The following is a 23,006-nucleotide window of genomic DNA, read 5'->3' on the forward strand; positions in this document are numbered from 1 at the left end:
GAGGTGTTTGGTCGATATGTGTTGCTCAAATACTACACATCTTCCCCTCGACTTTCAATGTATCTGAGGAAACACGATTCTCCACGAGATCTCCTGGATCGTCTCATTACTGCAATGCCAGAACTTGGGTTTTCCAGCGAACTCACAGCAGAAGTCATCCAAAGGGAGCAAGAGAGATATCAGGTACCCCAAACGAGCCGTGGGGCCTACCCGTCAAGTGGCATCCATGAAGCATTGCACGATATCCCGATTGAAATCAAAAGAATCTGGCTTGCTTCCATTCGACTGGCATATGCGCTTTCAAACGTCATATTAGATGAGCCATTACACCCAACGAGAATTGGATTACGTCGCTTCTTTCAAAATAGGGACAGAGACTTCCGATACCTGATCACCGGTTATACCCGCACTGCCACTGAGACTGAACAGTACGTCGATCCGGAATGGACTGTCGTGGACTACATCGGCTTGTTTTCTGGGTGGACGTCCGAAGAGACATGGAAAGTTCCTTCAAAAGAGAAGAAACTTTCAGGCACCTTTCAAAACCTGGCGACAAGTAGAGAGGGTATCTATTGCTACTATCAATATTTGGCAGATCCCTTTCAGTCTTATCAAGATGCGAAGAAAGTTCACATAGGACGTGGCACTGTATCTGTCGGTCGCAGCCATCACGTTTATCGGGATATTTGGTCGCCAGATCGGAGCGACATGATGCCGTTCTATGACAACCTATTCTGTGGTGTTCCAGTGGCCACTGGCGCAAGACTTATGGTCGATGAAAGCATTGCGGGCCTTAAAGTATGGTACGAGCAATGGGGTGAGACCCATATCGAATATGTGAAGGCTTCTCATACAGATGAGATTGACAGCAGGCAAGCAATAAGCCTTGGCGAGGCCTTGGAGAATGGCTGGCTGGGATTCAAGGGAGCTTGGAGGGGCCCATACGGCACTGTTGGCGATTCGGTGAGCTCGCTCAAAGGCGAGACATTGGAAAAGTGGAAGAGTGTCTTTTTGGGACCATAAGTATTAAGAATGCACATTGTCAAAATGAGAAGCTCTCACCTCGGACATCTTAGCAACACTTCAAATGCCTTAACTTCTTCCTCGTCGCCGGTCTCCACAGCGGGTACGAATTCGGTGCTAACCGGGCGAGCATCCAAGGGAGACATTGGTGAGATGAGGCTACGTGTTCCAAGCTTCATGTAGTGTCGCGATATCGATCTTTCCAATCTCCCTTAAATAGCCTGTAATATCCTCCTCATCTATCCTCACTTCTCTGGCTGTCAGCCCGTTGCCGAAGTACTCGAAACGATTCTTCTCAGCCCCAGGCCTCCGGATGAACTGGAAGTCCTCCCATCTGGGGTCGCGAAGAATGTCGGCGCGGTGATGGAATGTTCCCGGCCACGCGATAAGCACGTGAGTCGCGCCGGCTCCCTGCTTGAACCAGCTATTGCACTTATCAGTCGTCACCTTGTTGTCGAAGTAGCCGTTGGCTATGTCGTTGAAATCCCGTGCAGCTTCCTCGCGTGGATCGAGGGAAGCATAGCTCTGAGTTTGAACCTTGCGGATGCACTTTGCGATGTAGGTGGCTGCAACATCAATCTGCAGTGGTACGGTCCCCCCGCGAGCGTTGCCTTGGGCCTAGAGGTATGTTATGTCAGCCCAGCATTCCTTTTTACCATCCTTATGCTGACCGTACCTGCAGAACTGTGAAGTACTTTGGGAATCCTGGTGCCATGATGCCCAGGTACGTCTCTGGATACCCAATTTTGCCATCCGTGCCCATTTCTCGCGCAGATCGATGCCATCATTCCCGACCAGGGGGAATGCCGAAGAATAGGTCGTATCAAATCCCGTTGCTGCGATGATCATGTCCACCTCTCGTCGCTTGCCACCGGTTGTAACGATGTCTGTTTCATCGACAGACGCAATGGAATCCGTCACATAGTCCACCTTCTCCGACTGTAGCCCTTCTAGGTAACCCGGCGCGGGGGTCAACCGTTTGCATCCCGGCGCATAGTCAGGGAGGACTCTCTGAAGCCAGTCTTCGTCCCCGTTGAGCCGCTCCCTCATACATTTGATAATATTTTCCCGTAGCTCGGCATTTTCTTTGCTTCCGATAACATCTGCCGCAAAACGATTGTGAAACTTTGTCTCGAAAGCTCTGCGATGCTCAAGATAGTAGGCTGGATCTTCTTGAAAGCGTTGTCTCTCCTCATCAGTGTACTTTGGACCCCCAGGAGCATTTGCTGTTGCCTCATGAAGCTTTCCAGCGAAAGTTGGAGTAACCCACGTTTTGGTGCGAACGTAATGGTCGATATGAGAAACTTCAGGGAGGATATTTGGCAAGATCTGCTGACCGGAGGCGCCATTTCCAATCACAGCCACCCTCTTTCCTGTAATTTTGAAACCTTCAGGCCACCGTGAAGTATGGACGACCTTTCCTCGGAAGATGTTTTGAAGTCCGGGAATTTTGGGGAACTTTGGGTTGCTGATGCGACCTTGCGCGTTCACGAGAAACTCCGCTGTGTTGACGAACACATCCCCGCTTCTCAAGTCGCGAATCTTAACGGCCCACTGAGATGCTTCTGAAAGCCAAGTCGCCTTGACAATCTCGTGTTCGAGGTGGACCGAATCGTCTAAGGCGTGCTTGCTTACAACCTGCTCGTAATATGCCTGGATCTCCGCGCCTTTGGGGTAGTATTCGGACCAATTTGTGTTCGGTTCGCAGCTCAGTTCTGCGGTATCAAGCTAACGAGTCGGAAACAATTTCGGGAGAGTCAAATGCGAAAGAGGAAACTCACGATAGGCATGAGAAGGCACATCGCATCGAACTCCCGGATACACGTTCGCAGCCCATGTTCCTCCCTGGATCTAGAGTTAGAAGGGGGCTCGGAAGTAATCAGTCATTGAGGTGACAGTCTCACCACTCTACTTTGTCGCTCGTAGACTTCGATTGTCGAATTCTTCACCTTATGGGACAAGAGAACGGCAGACGCTATGCCTCCAATGCCAGCCCCCACAATGATGATCTATCTCGAGTCAGCAACGGCATTAAGATGTTCGAACGCCACGTAATAAAACCTTAACAGAACGAAAAGGCTCCCAAGGTCTGTTCTTTGGGAAATATTTGGTACTCTCTCTTGACGGCTCGTTATCACTGTTGACTGACGGGCTCGCCTGCTCTTCCGTGTCACTGGGTATCTCCATCCGTGCCATGGTCCGCTCCAAGAAAGATGCTTATTGTGTCGTATGAGAAAACACGTTTACTCTCAAGAAGCTTTTGCCACTCAACTTCCGTACTGCCATTAGTACCTTAGGTAGAGTAGAACTGTGGTTCTGACCGAAAGGCGTCATCTTTCCAAGACCCGTGGATGACAGCCGTCGCTGGAGATGACTTGACCGCAGGGAACATGATAAGCTTGCAGATGGACTTACGAGAAATTGAGCAATACAATGACAACCAGTCTTGGACGCATTCCATTCGCGCTAGTAGCCTCGGCACCAACCTATGGTGATCATATTATCCAAAGAGCGATACTCATTGCGACATACCGGCTCCACATCACACAAGACAAGACAGGAGGTTCAGATAAGGTGTGAACCAGCAAGGATGATGACACAATTTGGAAAATTGTCCGTATTCACCCTGGTTGGCTTGCTTTACTGCAGATTGATTTATCACTGGTAAGAGGCAACAATTTTAACATGGGTGTGATCGCGTCAACGACGTGGCCCCCACGTGCTCAGCTGTTGGTACCCGGAAATAACGGTCATCATGTCTTAGCCTCAGACACAACGTTGCTGAAGATTCAGAAGCCCTCTTGGGTAACCGCTACGGGCAAGAGGGAACATCCCATTGCGCCATTCTGGGTGTTCTTTGCGCAACAGAATGTGATTGCGGTATCGGAATTCTTGCGAGAATCCTGATTTGGCCTTTTGGGTTGGGCAGGAGCGTGTGCTCTTTGCCAGGTCCTCGGGACGGGTTCAGTGATCAAGTATTGAGGATCAAATAACCAGGTCTCCAAGTTCGATCAGCAGCTGATCTAGCCCATGCAAGACACAAAAGTTGACAATACTCTTTCGTCACTCTGTTCTCAGAAAAGCGTTGCGTTGTATTATAATTTCTGCAGATGCGAGCCATGGCAGAGAAACAGAGCTATGGTGTTGACGTAGCAGCAAAATACCGACCAGAGAACGCACGCGACGCGGATCGACAAGAAGATACGGATGGTCCCCCCGAGGAACACCGGCCGAACCGAAACTTCAGCAAAAAGTCATTCTTTGCCTGGTTTGACAGAAACGATGGACCCTTGGAGCGAAGAGTGATACTGAAGCTTGACTTTCTCATTTTGACATATGCTTTCGTGGGCTTCTGGGTATGCAGTTGATTGTCAAGTGATTTGTCTGGGTTGAGTTTCTTGCTAATCATAACAACAGATTTTGTACATCGACAGAGGAATCCTGACCAATGCGTACATCAGTGGCATGCGAGAAGGTAAGCGGTAATCATCCTATTGAAAGCTTAAGATGACTCAACACCAGGCAAGATCTCGAGCTCTTGGGCAATGAATTGGTGCAATTGGGGTCCATCTTCAGCGTGGGGTACTGCGTGTATGTTGCCTTCATTCCCTTCTACAAATCTCTTGTATGCAGATTCCTGATCGGGAATACAGATCTATGATACCAGCAACGCTCCTGGTCACTAAGTATCCTGCTCAATATGTAATTCCGATTTCGATGACAATTTGGGGGATATTTACATTGTTGTGCTACCGTGCAAACAGCTTCGCAGAGCTGGCAGGCTATCGCCTCTTAGTTGGTCTTCTTGAAGGTGTGTTAAATGGTATCGCGGACAACGATGACGGCTAATTCAACAAGGACCTTACTTCTGCTCGATACATTATGTTCTCGGAAGTTGGTAAGTCACACCTGCTACCAACCTCCAGGCTCTTTTAGGGCGACCTTCTGAAACTCAGGCTACAGGTATCGAGGCGACGAGCTTATGCGCCGAGCTGGAATATTCTACGTGTCAAGCGGTGTCGGCACGATGACAACCGGCCTTCTTGCTTCTCGCGTCTATCAATCCTTAGATGGCGCTCTGGGTCTTCCGGGGTGGAGATGGATGTACATTGTTGCGTCGATCATGACTTTCCCGATTGCCGCATGGGGGGCAATTACCTTCCCAGGTACGCCAAAAGATGGGAAAAGATGGTACTTCACAGACGAAGAGTTTGCCTTGGCGAAACGAAGAATGATTCTTGAAGGTCGATTCGATCCTGAGGGACTGAGCTTATCTTGGCTTTCCGTCAAAAGATTCCTCGGCAGATGGCACTTTTGGGTGCTCGTCCCTTGGAATGTGGTGTGGCTGATGGGTTATGAAAGTATGGTCACAGGGAGCCCAACTCTGTGGCTGCGAAGCAACGAACAATATTCTGTGGCACAGGTCAACAACTTCACCGTGAGTCCCGAAACCCCCTGGCGTAAACTACCATTGCAACTCATTGATTTGTATCTCTAGGCAATCAGTCCAAGCATCGGGATCTTATTCATTCTCGGGTTCTCATGGACAATTGATAAGGGTGGGCAGAAAGCAATCGCTCCCTTGATTGGAGCCGTCAGCCTGCTTCATTTCATATCCAAATTTGCTTGGATAGTTTACGATCACACTTCATTTGGTTTCAAGTGGTTCGCGGTGGCAATTAGTTACATCGAGGTCTCCCTCTCTCCCATTAACTACAGTCTGGCGAATCTTGCTTGCGCCGGCGATGCTGAAGAACGAGCCTTTGTCGTCAGTTCCATGCTAGCAATCAGTACAGCCTTCGGAACATGGGTTCCTATCGTGGCGTTTCCAACGGTTGAAGCTCCTCGCTTTTTCAGGGGTTATATCATGGAGGCAGTCATGCAGGTGACATACTTTTCATGGACTTGTTTCGTGGTTTGGTACTCGGCGAGAAATCGGCGTCGTCAACAGAACGCAGAGGGCCCTACAAGTTATTCGTCTACATAGACGATGTTTCTACGAGCCGAGAGGTCTAGATGGATCTCCTCAGAGCCACGACCAGCTTTTTCTGGTGTTAGTTGGCGGAGCCTTTGTATCCTCCCAATCGAAATCCACGCAAATGGACCAGATGCGCGTAGTAGCCCTGGAAGTAAAGCTTTATCAATTGCGCAAAAGCTCATCGCGTCCAATCACTATGTACGAAGTGACAAGACCTCCATACATTAGTCGAAGCATACGCTTTTACCTTTGCTGTTCGGCCGGAACAAAGACGACGACGACGACAGCGAGAATACGGGAAGTCCTCCCTCCGCATTGCGCAAGTATAATCTGTACAACATTTTCGCAAAATAGGCTGCTTGAATTCGTCCAAGACGTAATCAATCTCCATTTGCAACGATCACTTGGCCTTACGGGATAAGTTCCGTCATGACTCCGATGTCGCAATTCCGTTTCATCAGAATTCGTTGCCAGAATTGATGATCAGGTTACTCGTATGGCTTGTTTTGATGCACCTTAGGATGGCACATTCGTGCGGAGTGCATACAATTGCGTGCTAGATGCACTACAGCGAATCGGAGGGGTTTGGATTCACTTATCAATGGCGCAATTGAACAAAACATCCCACATCCAAAGGATCAATCACGCAAGCTTTTTCAATGCCAGCAGACGGGGCATTCTTGAAATCAGCACACATACTCGAAGATTAGTACAGGTTCTTCTTCTATCTCTAGGAGGTCTACGTCACCTCCAGTCGTTCGGTGCCAACGTCGTCCGCGACTCCTACTAGATCTCTTCCTTTTCACTTTCGCGAGATTTCGTTATATCCCAAGTACAAGAGCAGCAATTTTGGTTCCTTCAAAATTGTAGTCAACTCATTGCTGAGTAAGCTTATTGACAGTTACTTCAACCCATCAGCTTCACCGAGACATAATGGCGCCGGACACCCCTCTCCACCCAGCAGAAGCCACGTCAATCGATCTTCTCAAGGGCAAGATTGATGGGGAGCGAAGATACGGATATTACATAAACGGAAAACAGAAGAGAATCCTTTTAAACGCGTTTGATATGAACGGCGTTGGACATATCAGGTACGCGGATGGTTGAGTGGTCTGTCAGTTGGTTATACTCACTAGTACTGAAAGCATAGGACAGTGGCAGAACCCAGAAGACAAGAGCTCACACAAAAATCGCTTGCCCTACTGGATCGAGTTAGCGCAGCTCCTTGAGAAGGGCAAGTTCAACGCTTTATTCTTAGGTATGTCAAAATTCCATGTGCTTCCTTAAGCCGGGTAGCTCATCTGTGAAAGCCGACAACTTCGGAAGCCACGATGTGTACCAGAAGAGCCATGCCCCTGCCATTAGATCGGGAACCCAATGGCCACTTTATGATCCATTCGTGGTAAGTTACGTCTCAACTCGGAGCCTCTCAACCATCAACTGACGCAGAAAAGGTCATCTCGGCTATGGCTGCTGTCACCAAGAGCCTCGCTTTCGGCGTCACAGCATGCACCACTTTTGAGCCCCCGTTCATTCTGGCCAAAAGATTTTCGACCTTGGATCATGTCACTGAAGGCAGAATTGCGTGGGTAAGGTTGTCGCAAAGCACAAGCCACTTTTGACATAATTATTGACAGAGAACACGCAGAACATTGTCACCTCCTGGAGTGACAATGCTGCCCGAGCTATGGGCCTGGAAAAGCTTCCGGAACATGACCTTCGTTATGAGATGGCGGATGAGTATTTAAGCCTAGTTTATAAGTAAGTAAACGTGCTCACGGTCATGTGCAGATATTGTTTGCCAGCTAACATGATAATTAGACTCTGGGAGGGGTCATGGGCAGATGATGCTGTGGTCAAAGACTCCAAAACATCTACGTTTACTGATCCTTCTAAAGTCAAGAAGATCGTGCACCAAGGACGGTTTTTCAAATCCGAGAGTGCTCATCAGGTCGATCCCAGTCCTCAGAGAACCCCTCTTCTTTTCCAAGCTGGCATGTCGCCGGCTGGGTCAGCATTTGCTGCAAAGCACGCAGAGTGCATATTCATCGGCGGCCCCAACCCGGCATTTCTTGCGGGCAAGATCAAGAAGACCCGAGACCTCGCCGCTGCACAGGGCCGAGATCCATACGACATCAAATTCTTCATTCAGTTTACCCCGATTCTCGGTGCTACAGATGAGGAGGCTCAGGAGAAGTACGAACGATACAAGAAGTACGCAATTGGTGACGGAGGCCTCGCACTTCTCGGCGGCATCTCTGGCATTGATGTCAGCGAATTCCCTCTTGACGAAGAATTTCCCACGGAACCCAATCACCCCCTGATGGCAAAGCTCACACCGCAGCAGCGGGAACGTCTCCTGTCTCGGCCACAGGGATATGAGAGGTGGACACCGCGAATTCTAGCCGAATTCCAATCCATAGGGGGGAGTGGGAACTTCAAGGTTGGCAGCGGCAAGACTGTGGCTGATGAGCTGGAAAAGTGGATCACGGTTGCTGATGTTGATGGCTTTAACATCGGACATGTTGTTGTTCCTGGCGCCTGGGCAGACGTGATAGAATACCTCATTCCTGAGCTCGAAGCAAGGGGATGGTTGGGGAATGGGGATTACGCAGTCCCTGGAGGGACCGCAAGGGAGAACTTATACGCGACCCCTGGGGACCCCAAGCTAAGAGCATCTCATCCAGGCTACAAGTATAAGTTCAGCAGTCATGATTAGCATGTTAAGATCGCAAGCCAATTTACTTCTCAATCCTTCAGGATGCAGAACTCATCACTTTCGGGCAATTTAGTGGCAGTTTATTATTAGGAACAGCTAGACTGAAGACGTTGCTGATGTACCGATGTTAAACGGGCGGCCTGTCTGAGACAAGGTAAGACATCGTATTCTACTTCAAACTAGCAACACACTGAGAGAGTGGGCCATTGACTTCGTTCTTATCCTTCAAGTGCCTGGACAACCTGGGCCCAACTCTTATCGTTGTACGCACCAGGAACGCTGTGACCATCAAATAGACTGGCTAGAACCACACGATCTGATTGCTCGCCCTCCCAAGGCTGCCTTCCATGCTGAGCAATGATGTTGTCGTAAACAAGAATGTCGCCTCGCTGCCACTTGTGAAGCACACGAATCTCATCCGTAATCTTCGACAAATGTTCCAGATACTTCTCTGGAATGGGAGTGCCGTCACCATACAGCTGTTTGGTCACCTCTTTCCTAGACCCGTTGCCTCCTTGCGCATTCTTCCAATACGCTGCCAAACCTGTGAACAGAGTCGGCAGATTTGTGCCGGGCTGCGTGCGTACTGCTGGAAGCCGGTGGGTCAAAACAACGCCATCTTCTATCCACTCCCATGTAGTATGCTCGCCACGACCGTACCGGGAAATCTGAGCCTCAATTTTGACCTTTTTGGTGGAATCATCATCTCCTTCCTGAAACTCTTTGCCGAAGGCCTGCTTAAGCGTTGATCCTCCCTCGTATTGACGGTCGAACTTGTACGTGACTCGGCTGAGAATCCCCTTCTCGGTGATCTCGGCGATGAACTCCGGAATCTCATCCTTAGCGCGATTGAAAAGTTCGAGCGAAGATGAAATCGGGGTTTCCCCCCCTCTTTCAGGAGCCTTGTGGTTGTAAAAGAAGATGTACTCCGGAGCGTGTGGTACCTGAGGCGACTCGTTGTGGTTGTAAATCAAAACCTCCTTGGGTGCTTCGTTCGCAGGAGCTACGTTAGGAGCCAGCAGGGGCCTGTTCACCACAATGCCGATGATTTCATGTGGCCTGTAACCGAAGGCATGGGCGAACTTGCTGAAGTCCTCGGCATTGTGGATGGGTAGGCCTCGGAACAACAGAGTCCCATGAAGGGCAAGCTTCTCTGTGAGAATCCCACCGCGAGCCTGGAGCGACTTCACTGTCTGGATTATCGCCTCCAGTTCGACATCATCGTCGTGACTTGATGGCCGCAGGGCAAGTGGGATCACCGTGCCTTCGGGGTGAGGAGCTCCCAGATTCCTCTGGTTGGTTGTTGGCAATTCAAAAGGCTCAAACACCACTGTTTGTGACTCAGGGTCGGCAGTGCCATTCGGAACGAACAATGCCGAGTTCAGAGTGATTGCTGTTGCCATACTGTAGCGGGGCTGGGCTCGGTGGTCGAATTTGCAGATTAGTGGTAGTACTTCACGTAGTCTACTGGCGAGGGTGAAGATACGGAAACTGGCCGTTTAAATTTACCCTGAGAAACCGGCAGCGGTCCTCTATATAATGAAACGCTGTCACACGTGCGACATGTATTCGGAACCAAAATCACGTTATCTTTGGGTTCAAAATCGTTGGATCCTTCTGATATGACGCAACACACCACCAGTAATGCTCTGGGATCCAGGATCAGCAGTTGGACGCATCAGCCGGTCAGGCGCCATCTTGAACGTTCTTCGATAACTCAACTCAACCTTCATGATTTGAAGCCGGCGATAAACCACCATCATGCAGCATTCACAAGTGACACTATGCGATGAATCATCAGAACTACTCACGTCTATCTTTATCGTACAATCAGGAAGTGACGGCGGATTTGCTGCGAACCTCCTCTGTGCGGGGTTCGGTCGCATTCGGTATCACAGTTGCCAGCCGAATGGGCTTGGTGCACACTCCGATGAGGGGTGCCGATCATCGGTATCGGTCGGGCCCTCCAGCCGGAGCACGCAATTCCTGTAGAGCTGGCGCAAGCCCTCCAATTATTGGATGCTAGATATCTCTTATCACCAACCACGTGGATGACAAGCAGCGATACCAGCAAGACACCGATAATGTCAATTTCTGGCCGTGTTACGTGATTATGGGCACCTGCTTGAGAAGATGTTAAGCGGTGCGTCGGCGCTTCTTCAACAACTTCGATATCTGTATCGTCACAACTTCGAACAGATTCCATTTAATCTCTTCAACCGTGATCATACTCGAACCTCCCGAATCGATGTCTCTCAAATCAGTGCAGAAAGGCGTTATTGAGTCCAATGAACCAACTACAACTATTGCTACTGGACAGGATCTTTCGGAGCCCAGTCAAGATGGTCCCTCGACGCCCCCATCCTCGATACCGTTCTTCAGAAGCACCTTATTTCAGATTCTGGTTGTTGGCATATGTGCCTTCAGTGCTCCCGGCATCTGGAGCGCCATGAATGGCTTGGGTGTGGGTGGCTCTCAGAGTCCGAATCTCGTCAATGCGGCCAATGCCCTTCTGTACGCCTTCATGACAATAACTTGCTTTGCTGGACCTTGGATGACGAACATCATTGGGTTCCGATGGACGCTTGCGATAGGCTCCTTGGGCTATCCGTTGTATGCCGCCGGCCTCTACGTCAACAACAGAACTGGCGCAACCTGGTTCGTTTACTTTGGTTCAGTTGCGTGTGGCCTGAGTGCGGGCTTCTTTTGGAGTGTTGAAGGAGCCATAAGTACAGGCTATCCGGAACAGCACAAGCGAGGACGCTACATCGCGACGTGGTTTACCTTCCGAAACTTTGGTAACATCATTGGAGGGGCGATATCCTTGGCCATCAACCACAAGGTCAACCAAAAAGGCAAAGTTGGGTACCAAACATATCTAGGCTTCATCGCGATTCAGTGCTTGGGCTTCTTCTTCGGCCTCCTTTTGTCGAATCCTGAGAAGGTCAAACGCGATGACGGTACATCAATCGAAGCTCCGCGAGGAATTCACTGGCGGGAAGAGAGCAAGCAAATGTGGAAGCTGCTCAAGAGTCGATCCATCGTCCTCCTGATCCCCCTGTTCTGGTACTTCGGATGGATACAGGCCTATCCCGGCACCTACCTGGCCACTTACTTCACCGTCCGGTCTAGAGCTCTGGGCAGCTTCATGTCCGCAGTTGTGGGAACCTTCGCGACGTGGCTGGGCGGATCTCTTGTCGACCTACCCTGGACTAAGAATCGACAGACGCGAGCCATCGCGACTTATGTCCTGATTGCCTCACTCAATAGCGCGACATGGATATGGGCCGTCATCATCCAGAATGAGTATCGATTTACGCTTCCCGTGTTGGATTGGGCTCTTCAGGGCGAGTTTGGTCGAGGGTTCGGCGTCTACATGTTCGAGCGGATCAGTCTCGGAATGGTGGAAAACTACATTTACTGGTGTATCGGCAACCTCTCGGACTCCCCTGGCGACCAAATTCGGTATAGCTCTTTACTTCGGGGTATTGAGACGGCCGCGGTTGCCGTTGGTTTCGGTGTTCAAGCCGTGCCAACCGCCCTCATTGCAACGGCAAGCATCAACCTGGGTCTTTGGTTCATCGCTTTGCCATTCAGCTACTTTGCCACCCTTCAGGTTGTACGGAAGTTCGACAAACTGGACCGCAAACGGGATGAGGCGGAGTCGGTGGGCCGATAGTGCATATTCCGGTGAAAGCTGATGCAGCATACGAACTCCTTACCTCCTTGGTGTTGATTGCAAATGTTTACTGATCTGACAGTGGAACTACTCGTGTATGTATTGGAGCGGGTAGAGATGTGGTCTAATTGCTTTGACGTTATACTTCGATCCTGCAGGATGTTTGTTTGCTTTCATTCCGAGACCCACGCTCTATCCGGGATGCAAACTGCTCTTGGACATGTTGACAGACTAGCTTCTATTGGCCGCGGCGGTCTAGGCAACTCTCTGCAGTGCCTTTTTTGGCATCGCCAACTGTTCAAGCTGCATGTTTCAGCCCTTACAAACAACCCCTGACATCACCTTGCGTCATGTATGTGAGTGGATAATGGATAGTCATATTCAAGCCTTACTCTTGAATAAGGGCAAGGAAGACGTCGATCATTGCCAGCGAAATGAGATATTTATCGAAATTGTTGAACGCCCAATCAGCTTCATTACGGGTGAAGTCTAGAACACCCATTCGAACCCGGCACTCGGCAACCACTTGAGCATTAACAGGCACAGCAGAGATACAGTTCTGACATTCCCTCAGCTGTTATCGATTGGCATGGCCATATCCTGCCGCGCTGACTTTTCGGCTGAATATGGCCTCAATCAAATGCCAAGGTAACGTAAATTTCAAGAACCTTTTGATTCCCAGCCGTCGGAAAAAGAAACGCCGAAGGGCTTCTGCAGCCCATGTCGTTGCTTGCGGCCTGAGATTCTTCATGATATGATGCCCCAGAACTGGAGACTGGGTGAAAAGTCTGCTCACAGAGAGGAACAGCGCAGCGACGATCATGCCTGTATGCCTGTAAGTGTAGGGTCGTATCCGTCAATTACCCACTGTGGAAGGCTGGCGCTGAAATGACTGTCGGCCTTGATTCGCTCACACTTCCAGCTGAAGGCGGGGAACGTTGCATTAAACAACACTAAATACACGGGAGCGGCTGCACCCGTGGTCAGGTCCTGGCTCTTCTCCACACGGGACGAGATTGCTGCTTCCGCGGTAGCGTCACGGACTCGCTCGGAATTTGCTTTTTTCGGGGATTTGAAGGATTCCCATCCTATTCAAGATCTTTAGTGGCGCCTTACTGGATACTGTGCTTCCAAACAACTCGTGTTGAGTGGAAGAATGTGACAGGTGCTAGAAGTTGAAGCCCAGCCCAAATAAAGTGGGAAGCCAAGCCAATATTGTAACGTGCAGCCATGTCATCCAAATAGGAAATGGGTCACTCTGTCCGGCATAGCCGGTATGCATACTATCGTGACTCTGAATGTTGAATGTGTTTGCCTTGAGGCCGGGACCATTGTGGCATGCTTCACGATGTGGCGAGACTTTTGCCTTGGGGGCCGGGGGAGGTTGTCTCCCGATCACAGTAGCCGGGCGCGATGAGGTCCAGGATCGACTTGAACAAGGCAAGCAAGAACTGCATCGGCCAGGACTGGTCTTCAACTGATGATATGTAAACCAAGTATATAAACCGAGGTCGAAATCCCTTCCAAACATCTATTATCATCAGCATCAGCATTCAACTCTCCAGCCTCCAGTCAAACACCAGCCTTACAAGCTCCAATCGTTTAGTCTTCCGCCAGGAACTCTTTAAGAACATCAAAATGCAGTTCACCACCGCTCTCATTGCCATCTTCGCCAGCGTTGCGGTCGCTGCCCCTACTGGTGACGGACATAACGGCGGCGGCTCTACTCCTGCCCCCTACGATCCTTGCTCTGGATTGTACGACAGTGCCCAGTGCTGCGCGACCGATGTCCTCGGAGTCGCTGACCTTGATTGTGCTTCCCGTAAGTTAAAAGCTATATTAATATTGATTAATTGAACCGCACCCTAATCATCCATAGCCACTTCGGTTCCCTCCTCTGCCAACGACTTCAGAAAGATCTGCGCGGTTGGTGGCCAGCGGGCTCGTTGCTGCGTTCTCCCTGTGGTAAGTGACTTCGAATCTTGAACCGATTTTGTGTTCGTGTCTAACAACGAACAGCTCGGACAGGCCGTTCTTTGCCAAACTCCTGTTGGCGTTTAGAGTAGTCGTATCCGACGCTCATAGGCAAGTAGTGCGCAGCACTCAGCTGACTGGTCTTGATCTGGAGGTACTGGTTGAGATGGATGTGGTAACTTCACTTCACTTGAGGAATTCTTGATCGAAATGGAACTATGTAAACGAAGCTCTGTTCCGTACCAATAGCAGCCCGTCTTTATATTCTTTCAGTTGGTGCACTAGTGATTTGCGTTTCAAACGACGGCTTACATGTAGATGGAAAGAACAAGGCGAATGACGCGGGCTTTCGCCTCCTCACCTCGTAGACAAACAGGATCAACGCCAGAGGTAACTTGACAAGTGGTTTGCAGCTATATCCCATAGCTATCAAGCGTGAAAGAATATGTCAATCTCAGAGTTTTCAACATTCCTTCCTTCGTACCGTGAAGTTGAGATTGCCCATGACCGTGACCATAGTAAACGGATTGGTGGTGGGGTACCCTCCTCTCGAGTTCGCAATCCTGATACCCCTGAGATTCTTCATCCACTTAACGTCGCATCGTAAAAGACTTGCATCCGCTCTCATCCAGTCGTCAGTGCAACTTTCAGACACATTGTCGCCATTTACAGATACTCCAGTGATTGTGATTTTGCATGGTCGCCGCTCTGGCTCGGACAACGTCCGGATGCATTTGTAGTCGAAGCCAACTAGATCGAAGTTCTCGACACGAGATCCGTTGTAGTCTCTCCTTATGGCTCGTGTGCTAGACACTGATGTTCCTTCGTATGTCAAGTACTTTCTATCAGAGACGTCATTTGGGCCTGCCACTGCCTTGATGTCGAAGCCTTCGTAGGCGAGTTCGAAGTATGGAGTCGGAGGTGAGAGAGCTTGTTTATTAGGGCTCAATGGTGTGATGCCATTGAACTGTATTCAGATTAGGTCTTCGCTGTCTTGCTGCGCTTTTGGTCATTTCAAATGCTGACTTACGCCAATATTGTAGTTCGTTGTCACGATTCTGCAAGCGCTCTCTTGAGTTTGTCCAAAAGAAAAGCTCACGAAGAGAATCAACAAGAAAGGTAGATGGAAGAGTTGCTTCATTCTGGTTCAAGTCAACTCTGGTTTCAGTTGAGAAAATTGAGTGATAGTTTTCACTAATGTCGAAGAAGGTGATGTACTGACAAAAAGCGACGACCAACACATCGTCTTAAAAGGTGCGGAGGTCTTAAATAGTCAGGGTGGCCTGTGACTCCTTTTGTGAGACTGGTGGTACAACAAAGCCCTGTGGAACCTACTGCCCGATGTCCGAAGTAAGGTTTCGATTCGTACGACTCAGTTATCCTCAGGTCTCATTCATATTGGTTTCACTAAGACGCCGCCGCTTACATCCCCGCATTCATGGTTGGCCAGATGATCAGCTTCAGGGGATGATATGTGTTGAAAGTCTTTCTACTGAGTCTCAACAACCGAGTCTGCTTTTTGAAGCACGTGTTCACTAGCACTTTTGACTTGGGTGGCAGCCCCAAATGTAATATGTATCGGCGATCTCACACTGTTGCATCACTGCGTTAGATTGTGTACTTGTGTTGGCCGAGCGCAACTTATATCAACATCACGACTTAATGTCTAGTATCAATTCCTAGATTCGTAACGCTCTTTTTCTTAGGCCGTGGGGGAACCTTTCGGCGTTGAGTAGTAAGTTCAACTCGCACGGCTGCATACATGAACGTTTACGTAGTATTCTGATTCAATGCAGAGACTCAGAGATTATAAGCCATTAAAGTTGCGACTTAGACTATCCGTGCTCAACGCACTAACTATACCAAGAACAAAACATCCCAAAGTCTTCCCAGGACTACACAACCTCCCATGCTTGCACGCTGCGCTCCGAAAATACCCAAACCATTAAACTTCTTGCATACTATGCCTGCTAGGCAAGAGTGAGGCCAAACCACCACTTTGCTCAAGGCAGACACTGGGAATACCAAGGGTTGATAACAGTACACTGGGACCCCGACACACATCGAGTCTCTCCGGTGTATCCGTTTCCTCCACACTGCGCATACAAAGGCTGACCTCCACCAGCAGCTGGCGTAGGTCTGCACTGTGCGTAGTACGAGTCCATGGTGGAACAAGCGGCGTATGCTGGGCATGCCGTCGGACCGGTCCAGCCATTGCCGCCGCATTGCTGGTACAGACCCTGAGTGACCTCGCCGTTTGAGGGTGGTTTGGTGGTAGTTGGAGTCACGCTGGTGAGGGTTTTCAAGGTCGTCAGTGTCGAGGTGGATGTTCGGACAATGGTACTTGTCGGATTGCTGCTACCGGTGTTCTTGCTCGATGCTGAAGTGGAAGCAGAAGAGCTGACGGAAGAGCTAGTAGTAATCTTAGAGCTAGAGGCAGCAGCACTGCTCGCAGCCCGGGAAGATGAAGCAATAACCGTGGTGCCATACGGCGTCGCGCTTGCGGAAGCAGTGATCGCGATCCTGCTCTGCGGTACCATCGAGACACCACCAGAGATGATTGCCGGCCCAGGGATGACATAGTTATTGAGATTGTCACGGTAGATGTTGTAGTAGATACCAGGATCATTCGCCCCATAAAGCGCGGTGCCTAGAACTCCAGGGGGATTGTACGTGCCTTCACCCGTGATCTCCAGGTTGATGCACTGGGGATAGCTCTGGGCTCCGTTCTGTTGGCCGGCGCTGTGGAGAGCAATGATGTCGTGGCGGAGGACATAGTGGCCTGGTGCAATATTGGACGGGATGCGAACGAGCCACGCGTTCCCGTTAGCGATGAGGGCACTCGCAGCCCACTTGTTGGTTTGCTGAGGAGGGTCGATGAGGCCGGCACCGTCGATCTTGAAGAAACGGAGGGCTGTTTTGTCAATGGCATTGCATGGGCCGTTGCAGTTGGCCAGGAAGTCCATGACAGGGCCTTTATGACTGTCTGGCCACTCGGTCCATTGGAGCTGGATCGTATCGCCGGCAGCTACAGTGATGCGACCTTTGCCGGAGGCGGCTTGTTTGTGGCAGATAATATCGGGTGCGTTGTAAGCGCTTGGGTCGACAAAACCGTTGTCCTTCTGGTCAGCGGACCATCCGGCAACCAGAGGTGGGTTGTTGGTGTATGGATCTTGTGTTGGGATGTAGTTGCGGTAGGAGACGCCATTGATGACGATGTTCGTTACATGGCCGTGTGCGGCAACGGATGCAACTGAAGCCAGTGCGGCTACGATACGGGACGTCTTACGGATGCCCATGGTGTCTTGAAAGAATGGAATGACGATGAAATACGTCCAGTGAGAAGTGATCGACGAAGCTAGTAAAGAAAGACTAGTGGTTAGAGAACTGTGGATGGTGATATCCTAACTTGAATGCTTTCCATAAAGCGGTCGATCTTCAGTTCTTATACTCGCAAAGTCTTTCAAGTTGCGGATCTTCAACAACCGTGGTCGAACTAGGGATAAGGTGAGTCAAGCATCCCAAGGATTGACGGCCCCTGACGTGGTCTTAAGTACGCGAAAGGGAGACGTGAGGCGCCTGTTGCCTCCCTCATCGGGCGTCAGAATGACTTGTCAAATTCACTGCAACGTTTAGAAAGCTGAGTGAAATTACTCTCCGAAGGCTCATCGGGCTGCGCCGAAAAACTTGTGTTTTGACGAGAATTTACCGAAACCAGAGGCGGCCGAGAAGCCTCAGAACACGCCACGACGGGTCGGAGACCACTCGGGAGCTTCCCTACGAACTAGTAAAGCGCAGATTCCAAGGAAAATAGGCTACAAGGTTTTGGAGCTATTCGCAACCGTCTATTTGTGGCGGCAACAACGGAAGCCATCGCGTCCAGACCACGACCATGTGGCTTTCTGGAGCTGGCAAGAATGACGTTGGAATCGGGCTGCACTTATGGTGGATCCAGAGGATACCCAAACCTCAACCTGGGCTGCTTCGACAACAGGACTTTGCCCATTTCTCTCCGTACGAACTGGGAAGAAGAAACAATAGTTATTTCTTATTGCATCCCCGCGGACTGTTTGCGATGGGCGGCCCATGGTGTCCATCGACAAGGGCGTCGGCCAGGCGAACCGATGCATCGTCCAACCAGACAGCCGAAAAGTCTCCAGAAAAGCCATCGAAAGTTTCACTTGAGACATCTAGGCTAATACGTCCGGTAAGAACGTCTCAGTCACCACGCCCAACTAGCGTCATCCCACAGTCTAGCCTCTTGTCAAGATCGATAGTCAGGAGATGTGTAACCAGATGTCTCAACGTCACCTCTTGTCAAAAGACGCCGATGTCCAATCGCCTCTTTTCCATGGGAACAGAAGCCTCGGCAGGGCAATGGAGAAGAATTCTTGCCGTCTCGTGAGTCCAAAAGGGAGATGGTAACCATCACCATGTCTTCGCTTGATTGCAGGAGATCAATCACAAGTTAGCGACTATGGAGCAGACGCAAGCGAGGTTTCCTTCCGAGCCACCGGTCTTGATAGCTCGTGTCAACTTGCGACGTGTCGTTGAATGTCCTTCGACATGCGATGACCACGCGAGAAATAGCGCTTCAATCTTCACAGGGCTGTACCAAAGGGATAGAGAAAGTGGACCTGTCACATCAAGCATGTCTTTGCCGCCGCAGTTCGCCGCAATCGGAGTCTCAACTCATCTTTAGCGTAGAAGTAACCGAAAATGTCTCTCCCGTCGTCCGAATCCGTAAAAGGTCCACCCAGAAGGGGGTGACTAGGCGGATTCGAACAATCTCAGAACCTTGGCAAACAGATGATGTGCGGAATAATTTATTTCAATGAACTAGCTATGCTCCAAGGCCGCAGCACCGGTAACAAATCTGACAGGTGCCAGGCGGCAACCCCCCCCCCAAAGGCAAATATGCTTGTAAACAGCGATGTTTCCATCCCGGAACGGCCCCGCCATTCGATCCTTGACCCGATCCATCATCAGCACAGCTGCCTCTCTGCCACATGGCTATGTGTGTGCAACAGCAAGATTTTAGCACCAAGACACAACAACCATCCCAAATGATGTCCCAGGTTCGCGTGGACTAGCAAGCGGCGCGGCCACCTGCGCATGGCCGTGCATGCGTATTTTACCCGCGGATGAAAGCGCCGGGGATCACGGCCCCACAACGACCGGGCCCGGCGTAGGCTTCGTATAGGTGAACAAGAGCGCCTTGACGCGGCGTTCGAATCACCACTTGACTCAAGCCCAAAAGTGCGGACAAGACCGGAGCGATTCAGGGAGAGACAAAATGTTGAATCTGTTCAGGCGAGGGCGCCGAGACACGCAGCCTCGACACCGCCGCAACATTTCTCTTCTCTTGATTGCGCCAGGATGATTGAAAGGTATGATGAGGTAGAAGGCCGGGCGGAATCGTGGGTAGATCCGACGCCGCCCTTGAGTAACGAACAGAGTCGTCTGTCTCAGCCCTCGATGATGAGAATATGCAAGAGCATGACAGGAAACAGAACAACCATGCAGGCGTGTCGCACTGTCGAGCGCGCGACGCCGATGGCGACGTGCTTGAGAATGATGCAGATGAGCAAAAAGGCATTGAGAGCCGATGTGATGGGGAACAGAGACGAGCGGGCCATCGTGTGATTGATTGATACCCGAACAACAAATAGAAGAGTGGAGATTGCGGCCAAAGATAGTTTTGAGAAAGTCAACAGAATCATTGATTTTCCTTGGGACAATATACGAGACAGACAGGAAGAGAACGGACCATCGCAGGGCTTTTATCCAGGAATTGTTCCTGCGGTAGGCTGCGATGCAGACTCATCCTCGAGGGGGCGGCCGCCTGGCATCGCCTCTTCAGGTCGTTATCGGCCCCCAACCCTCCACGAGTTAGCGTGAGATATTTGCAGCACCCCGACTAAAACGCCAATGTCACCCCAGGACGACCAAAGTCCCATGACATGAACCCCAAATAAACCACAGCCTGGACGGCCTGGACGGCCCGGTCCACGGGATTCCTCGAGAGCCTCGGATACTGAGGCAAGGCTTGCAGACGACATGCCTTGGCACAAGGGCGGTGGTGATGGTGATGGGACGACGGAGGCGCGTAGTGCGGCAAACGCATCCCGCGCCCCTGGCTCCCTGTGCCTTCTTGTGCGTCCCCTCTTCTTGGTTCCTGTGACGATTGTGACGAACCTTTCTCAAACGAGCACTTAATCCGAGGGCTAGAGAGGACCTCGCGGCGGGAGTGACTGGTTGGGATGAGCCCCACGGTGTGACTGACAGGAGCCATCATGACATCCTGTATGCAGGCACCCGTACGACGCAGGCTTCGGTCTGCCTTCGCTCCAGGCTTTCGTTCATTCTGCGCCAGGTTCCAGGTCGTACGGAAGGGAGGTTCTAGCGAAATTCCACAGATACGGACCACATCTAAATGTGACGGCGAGGTGACACGGCTTGCCGCACGACATGACGCACGTGAGGACGAGATGACGAGGAACACAGTAGGGAGTTGGTGAACTAAATTTAAAACACAAGAGTTTTTATTAGGGGTATGGCTCAGCGCCAGAGATGCTAGCTGAAGAAGAATTACGAGCGTTTTCTTGATTTTGCAGGTACGGCCGTTTCTTGTTTTGTCTTGTATTTCAGGAAAGGGGTTGTTCTTTTCTCATTGATGCGGGTTTGTACAATAGCAAAATCTTAGAAGGAGGATATCATACCGTATCTCATCAACGTCGTAGAGGAGAGTGGTTCAGGGAGGTCCCAAAAATATGTCCCCGAACGCCTATCTTGTTTCCCGCGTCGTCCCAGTATACGTCTAGCACAACAGCAAAACAGTTTTTCACGCACTCTCTTCCCACTCTCGCTCTTTCGAACTCGTACTCGGTTGTAACGACCAGTCGTTGTCTGTTGGCGTGTGGTTCTTTGTTGCTTACTTGAAGCTTGGCATCTAGAACTCGCCTTCGGCACTGTTTCCAATGATACCGGCGGTCCAGAGACCAACAAGCCCCCACCAGCTGACCTTCCAGCCCCGCCAAAGGCCTTCCTTGCCCTGTCCCTTTCGGAACACGGTCTCGGCGACCTTGGGCTTGGGTGCCCTGCCCCTTCTGACCGGGGCCGGCGGGACAGGAACCGCTCGCGTACCCTCCTCATTCATAATGTAAAGCATGGTGCCCAAGACGCCATTGTACCGTCCGGCCGGAATGATTGTCTCCATCAGCTGATCCTTGCCGGCAAGAGCACGGATGTATGTGGAGGTGCTCAGGACGGCGACCTGGCCACGACGCAGCACGGTCTCGAGGGGAAGCTTGACGAAGAGAGCAACTGAGGAAGCACAAAACTTGGCGACGGAGAAGGTCGTCGGCGACACTCGACTGTCGATTAGGAATCGTGTGCGGAGCACCAGGGGTGTAGAGAGGGTGAGCAGGGGGTGGATAAGCGAATGCAGAATCGTGGGGAGAACGAGCGGTGAGGGGCAGACGTAGGAGGGGAGGGCTCGGAGGGTCGCCAGCGTGCGGCGAGGCTGCTTCGAAGTCGGGGTGACGAGGAGTCTGTCACAGTATCAGCAACAGCCCCCAAGAGCAGCTGGGCATCAAGAATGGCATGACATACCGTGTGCGGACCAGGTCCAGAGGCGCAAGAATCAGGCCGGTCGCTACGGCTGCGGCCGCGGCTACGCACAGCGAAGCCCACGGATAGGGCGATGCGATGTCAATGAGACGGTCGATATCCTCCTTCACGCCGAGGTCTGGGACGTTGAAGAGGGCACTGAGAGCACTTCTCGACCAGTTCTCGAACAAGGACGAGAGAATGGAGTATAGGAAGGTGGCATTTGAGCCCTTCCACACGCCCCACGCACCCTCCTTCTGCCACAGCTGCCCAATAACCTCCATCAACGAGTCTGGTCGTCGAATGCTGAGCTGATGTGGCGGCAGCGGCTGCTTCGCTGCCGGGGTGCGAGGAGGGGAGGGTTCATGGTGCCGGGCATCCTTGGGTTGGGATGGCGTCGGCGTCGTCGGGATGTTGGAGGTGAAGTATGCAGGCTCGTCGAGGTCAGAGTCGGACTCAGATCCAGGCTCGTCCCAAACGTTCTTTCCAAAGACAGGTTGCTTCTTCTCCAGCACGGGAGAGGCGAGGGGCGTGGGTTGCTCGGAGGCGGGAGGTGCCAGAGTCAGATCATCATGGCTCCGGACCTGCAAAACCGTCTTGGCCACTTCGAAGGGCTGGGCCATGAGGACGGAGGTGTATTTCCATAGCAGCTCGTCGACGAGGTCCCTGACGGTTTGGACAACAGAGGGAGAAGGCTCGCTGATGTAGTCCTTGTAGTCGATATCGGAGAAGATGTCGCGTGCCTTGGACGCGTACCGCTCGCTGGTCGCATTTGCAGCATGGCGGGCGAAAGGCTTGGGCTGAGAGGCAGCAGCAGCAGCAGCAGACGTGGGATCGGGGCCCTCGCCAATGGTCGGCGGCCTGTAGTAAGGTCTGAGGGGGTTCACCCCTTCTCGCTGCGTCGACATTTTGGTGTTTGGCGGGTGAATTTTGCAGCTCAAGGCTGGTGGTGCATGATTTGAAGAGCTGCCCACCGCTCCCAATTTTGCATGATGAAATGGAAATCGCTCGGAGATAAGATT

The 23,006-nt window shown here is 51.2% G+C and overlaps 8 protein-coding genes across 8 annotated transcripts; 4 read left to right on the top strand and 4 right to left on the bottom strand.

Annotated features, from left to right (window-relative positions):
• Positions 1 to 1,182: 1,182 nt before the first annotated feature.
• moxY-8 (FAD-binding monooxygenase moxY) lies at positions 1,183 to 3,219 on the bottom strand (the record flags this gene model as incomplete). The annotated part of the gene is made up of 6 exons (XM_066151030.1): positions 1,183 to 1,641; positions 1,700 to 1,707; positions 1,764 to 2,738; positions 2,805 to 2,868; positions 2,928 to 3,032; positions 3,085 to 3,219. 6 exons carry the CDS (start codon positions 3,217 to 3,219, stop codon positions 1,183 to 1,185), a joined length of 1,746 nt encoding a protein of 581 aa, XP_066009542.1.
• A 923-nt stretch (positions 3,220 to 4,142) lies between these two features.
• FEN2-2 (Pantothenate transporter FEN2) lies at positions 4,143 to 5,577 on the top strand (the record flags this gene model as incomplete). The annotated part of the gene is made up of 8 exons (XM_066151031.1): positions 4,143 to 4,379; positions 4,441 to 4,498; positions 4,551 to 4,614; positions 4,677 to 4,834; positions 4,882 to 4,921; positions 4,987 to 5,189; positions 5,447 to 5,461; positions 5,522 to 5,577. 8 exons carry the CDS (start codon positions 4,143 to 4,145, stop codon positions 5,575 to 5,577), a joined length of 831 nt encoding a protein of 276 aa, XP_066009541.1.
• Positions 5,578 to 6,934: 1,357 nt separating this feature from the next.
• On the top strand, positions 6,935 to 8,720 carry dmoA-5 (Dimethyl-sulfide monooxygenase; the record flags this gene model as incomplete). The annotated part of the gene is made up of 6 exons (XM_032031617.1): positions 6,935 to 7,092; positions 7,147 to 7,259; positions 7,312 to 7,403; positions 7,456 to 7,590; positions 7,650 to 7,762; positions 7,823 to 8,720. 6 exons carry the CDS (start codon positions 6,935 to 6,937, stop codon positions 8,718 to 8,720), a joined length of 1,509 nt encoding a protein of 502 aa, XP_031888741.1.
• Positions 8,721 to 8,938: 218 nt separating this feature from the next.
• On the bottom strand, positions 8,939 to 10,123 carry CGGC5_v002748 (Clavaminate synthase-like protein; the record flags this gene model as incomplete). Its single annotated transcript, XM_032031618.1, has 1 exon — positions 8,939 to 10,123. One exon carries the CDS (start codon positions 10,121 to 10,123, stop codon positions 8,939 to 8,941), a length of 1,185 nt encoding a protein of 394 aa, XP_031888739.1.
• An 845-nt stretch (positions 10,124 to 10,968) lies between these two features.
• CGGC5_v002749 (UNC93-like protein) lies at positions 10,969 to 12,399 on the top strand (the record flags this gene model as incomplete). Its single annotated transcript, XM_032031619.1, has 1 exon — positions 10,969 to 12,399. The coding sequence occupies one exon, from the start codon at positions 10,969 to 10,971 to the stop codon at positions 12,397 to 12,399; it is 1,431 nt and encodes a 476-aa protein (XP_031888702.1).
• A 1,638-nt stretch (positions 12,400 to 14,037) lies between these two features.
• Positions 14,038 to 14,460, top strand: CU (Cerato-ulmin; the record flags this gene model as incomplete). The annotated part of the gene is made up of 3 exons (XM_032031620.1): positions 14,038 to 14,221; positions 14,279 to 14,364; positions 14,419 to 14,460. The coding sequence occupies 3 exons, from the start codon at positions 14,038 to 14,040 to the stop codon at positions 14,458 to 14,460; spliced, it is 312 nt and encodes a 103-aa protein (XP_031888736.1).
• Positions 14,461 to 16,376: 1,916 nt separating this feature from the next.
• On the bottom strand, positions 16,377 to 17,672 carry Cel61a-2 (Polysaccharide monooxygenase Cel61a; the record flags this gene model as incomplete). The annotated part of the gene is made up of 1 exon (XM_032031623.1): positions 16,377 to 17,672. One exon carries the CDS (start codon positions 17,670 to 17,672, stop codon positions 16,377 to 16,379), a length of 1,296 nt encoding a protein of 431 aa, XP_031888959.1.
• Positions 17,673 to 21,325: 3,653 nt separating this feature from the next.
• Positions 21,326 to 22,892, bottom strand: ugo1 (Mitochondrial fusion and transport protein ugo1; the record flags this gene model as incomplete). Its single annotated transcript, XM_032031625.1, has 2 exons — positions 21,326 to 21,926; positions 21,988 to 22,892. The coding sequence occupies 2 exons, from the start codon at positions 22,890 to 22,892 to the stop codon at positions 21,326 to 21,328; spliced, it is 1,506 nt and encodes a 501-aa protein (XP_031888957.1).
• Between the last annotated feature and the right edge of the window lie 114 nt (positions 22,893 to 23,006).

Source organism: Colletotrichum fructicola (genome assembly GCF_000319635.2).
Source record: "Colletotrichum fructicola Nara gc5 chromosome Unknown KSG_Nara_v1_contig02, whole genome shotgun sequence".
In the NCBI taxonomy this organism is placed as follows: domain Eukaryota; kingdom Fungi; phylum Ascomycota; class Sordariomycetes; order Glomerellales; family Glomerellaceae; genus Colletotrichum; species Colletotrichum fructicola.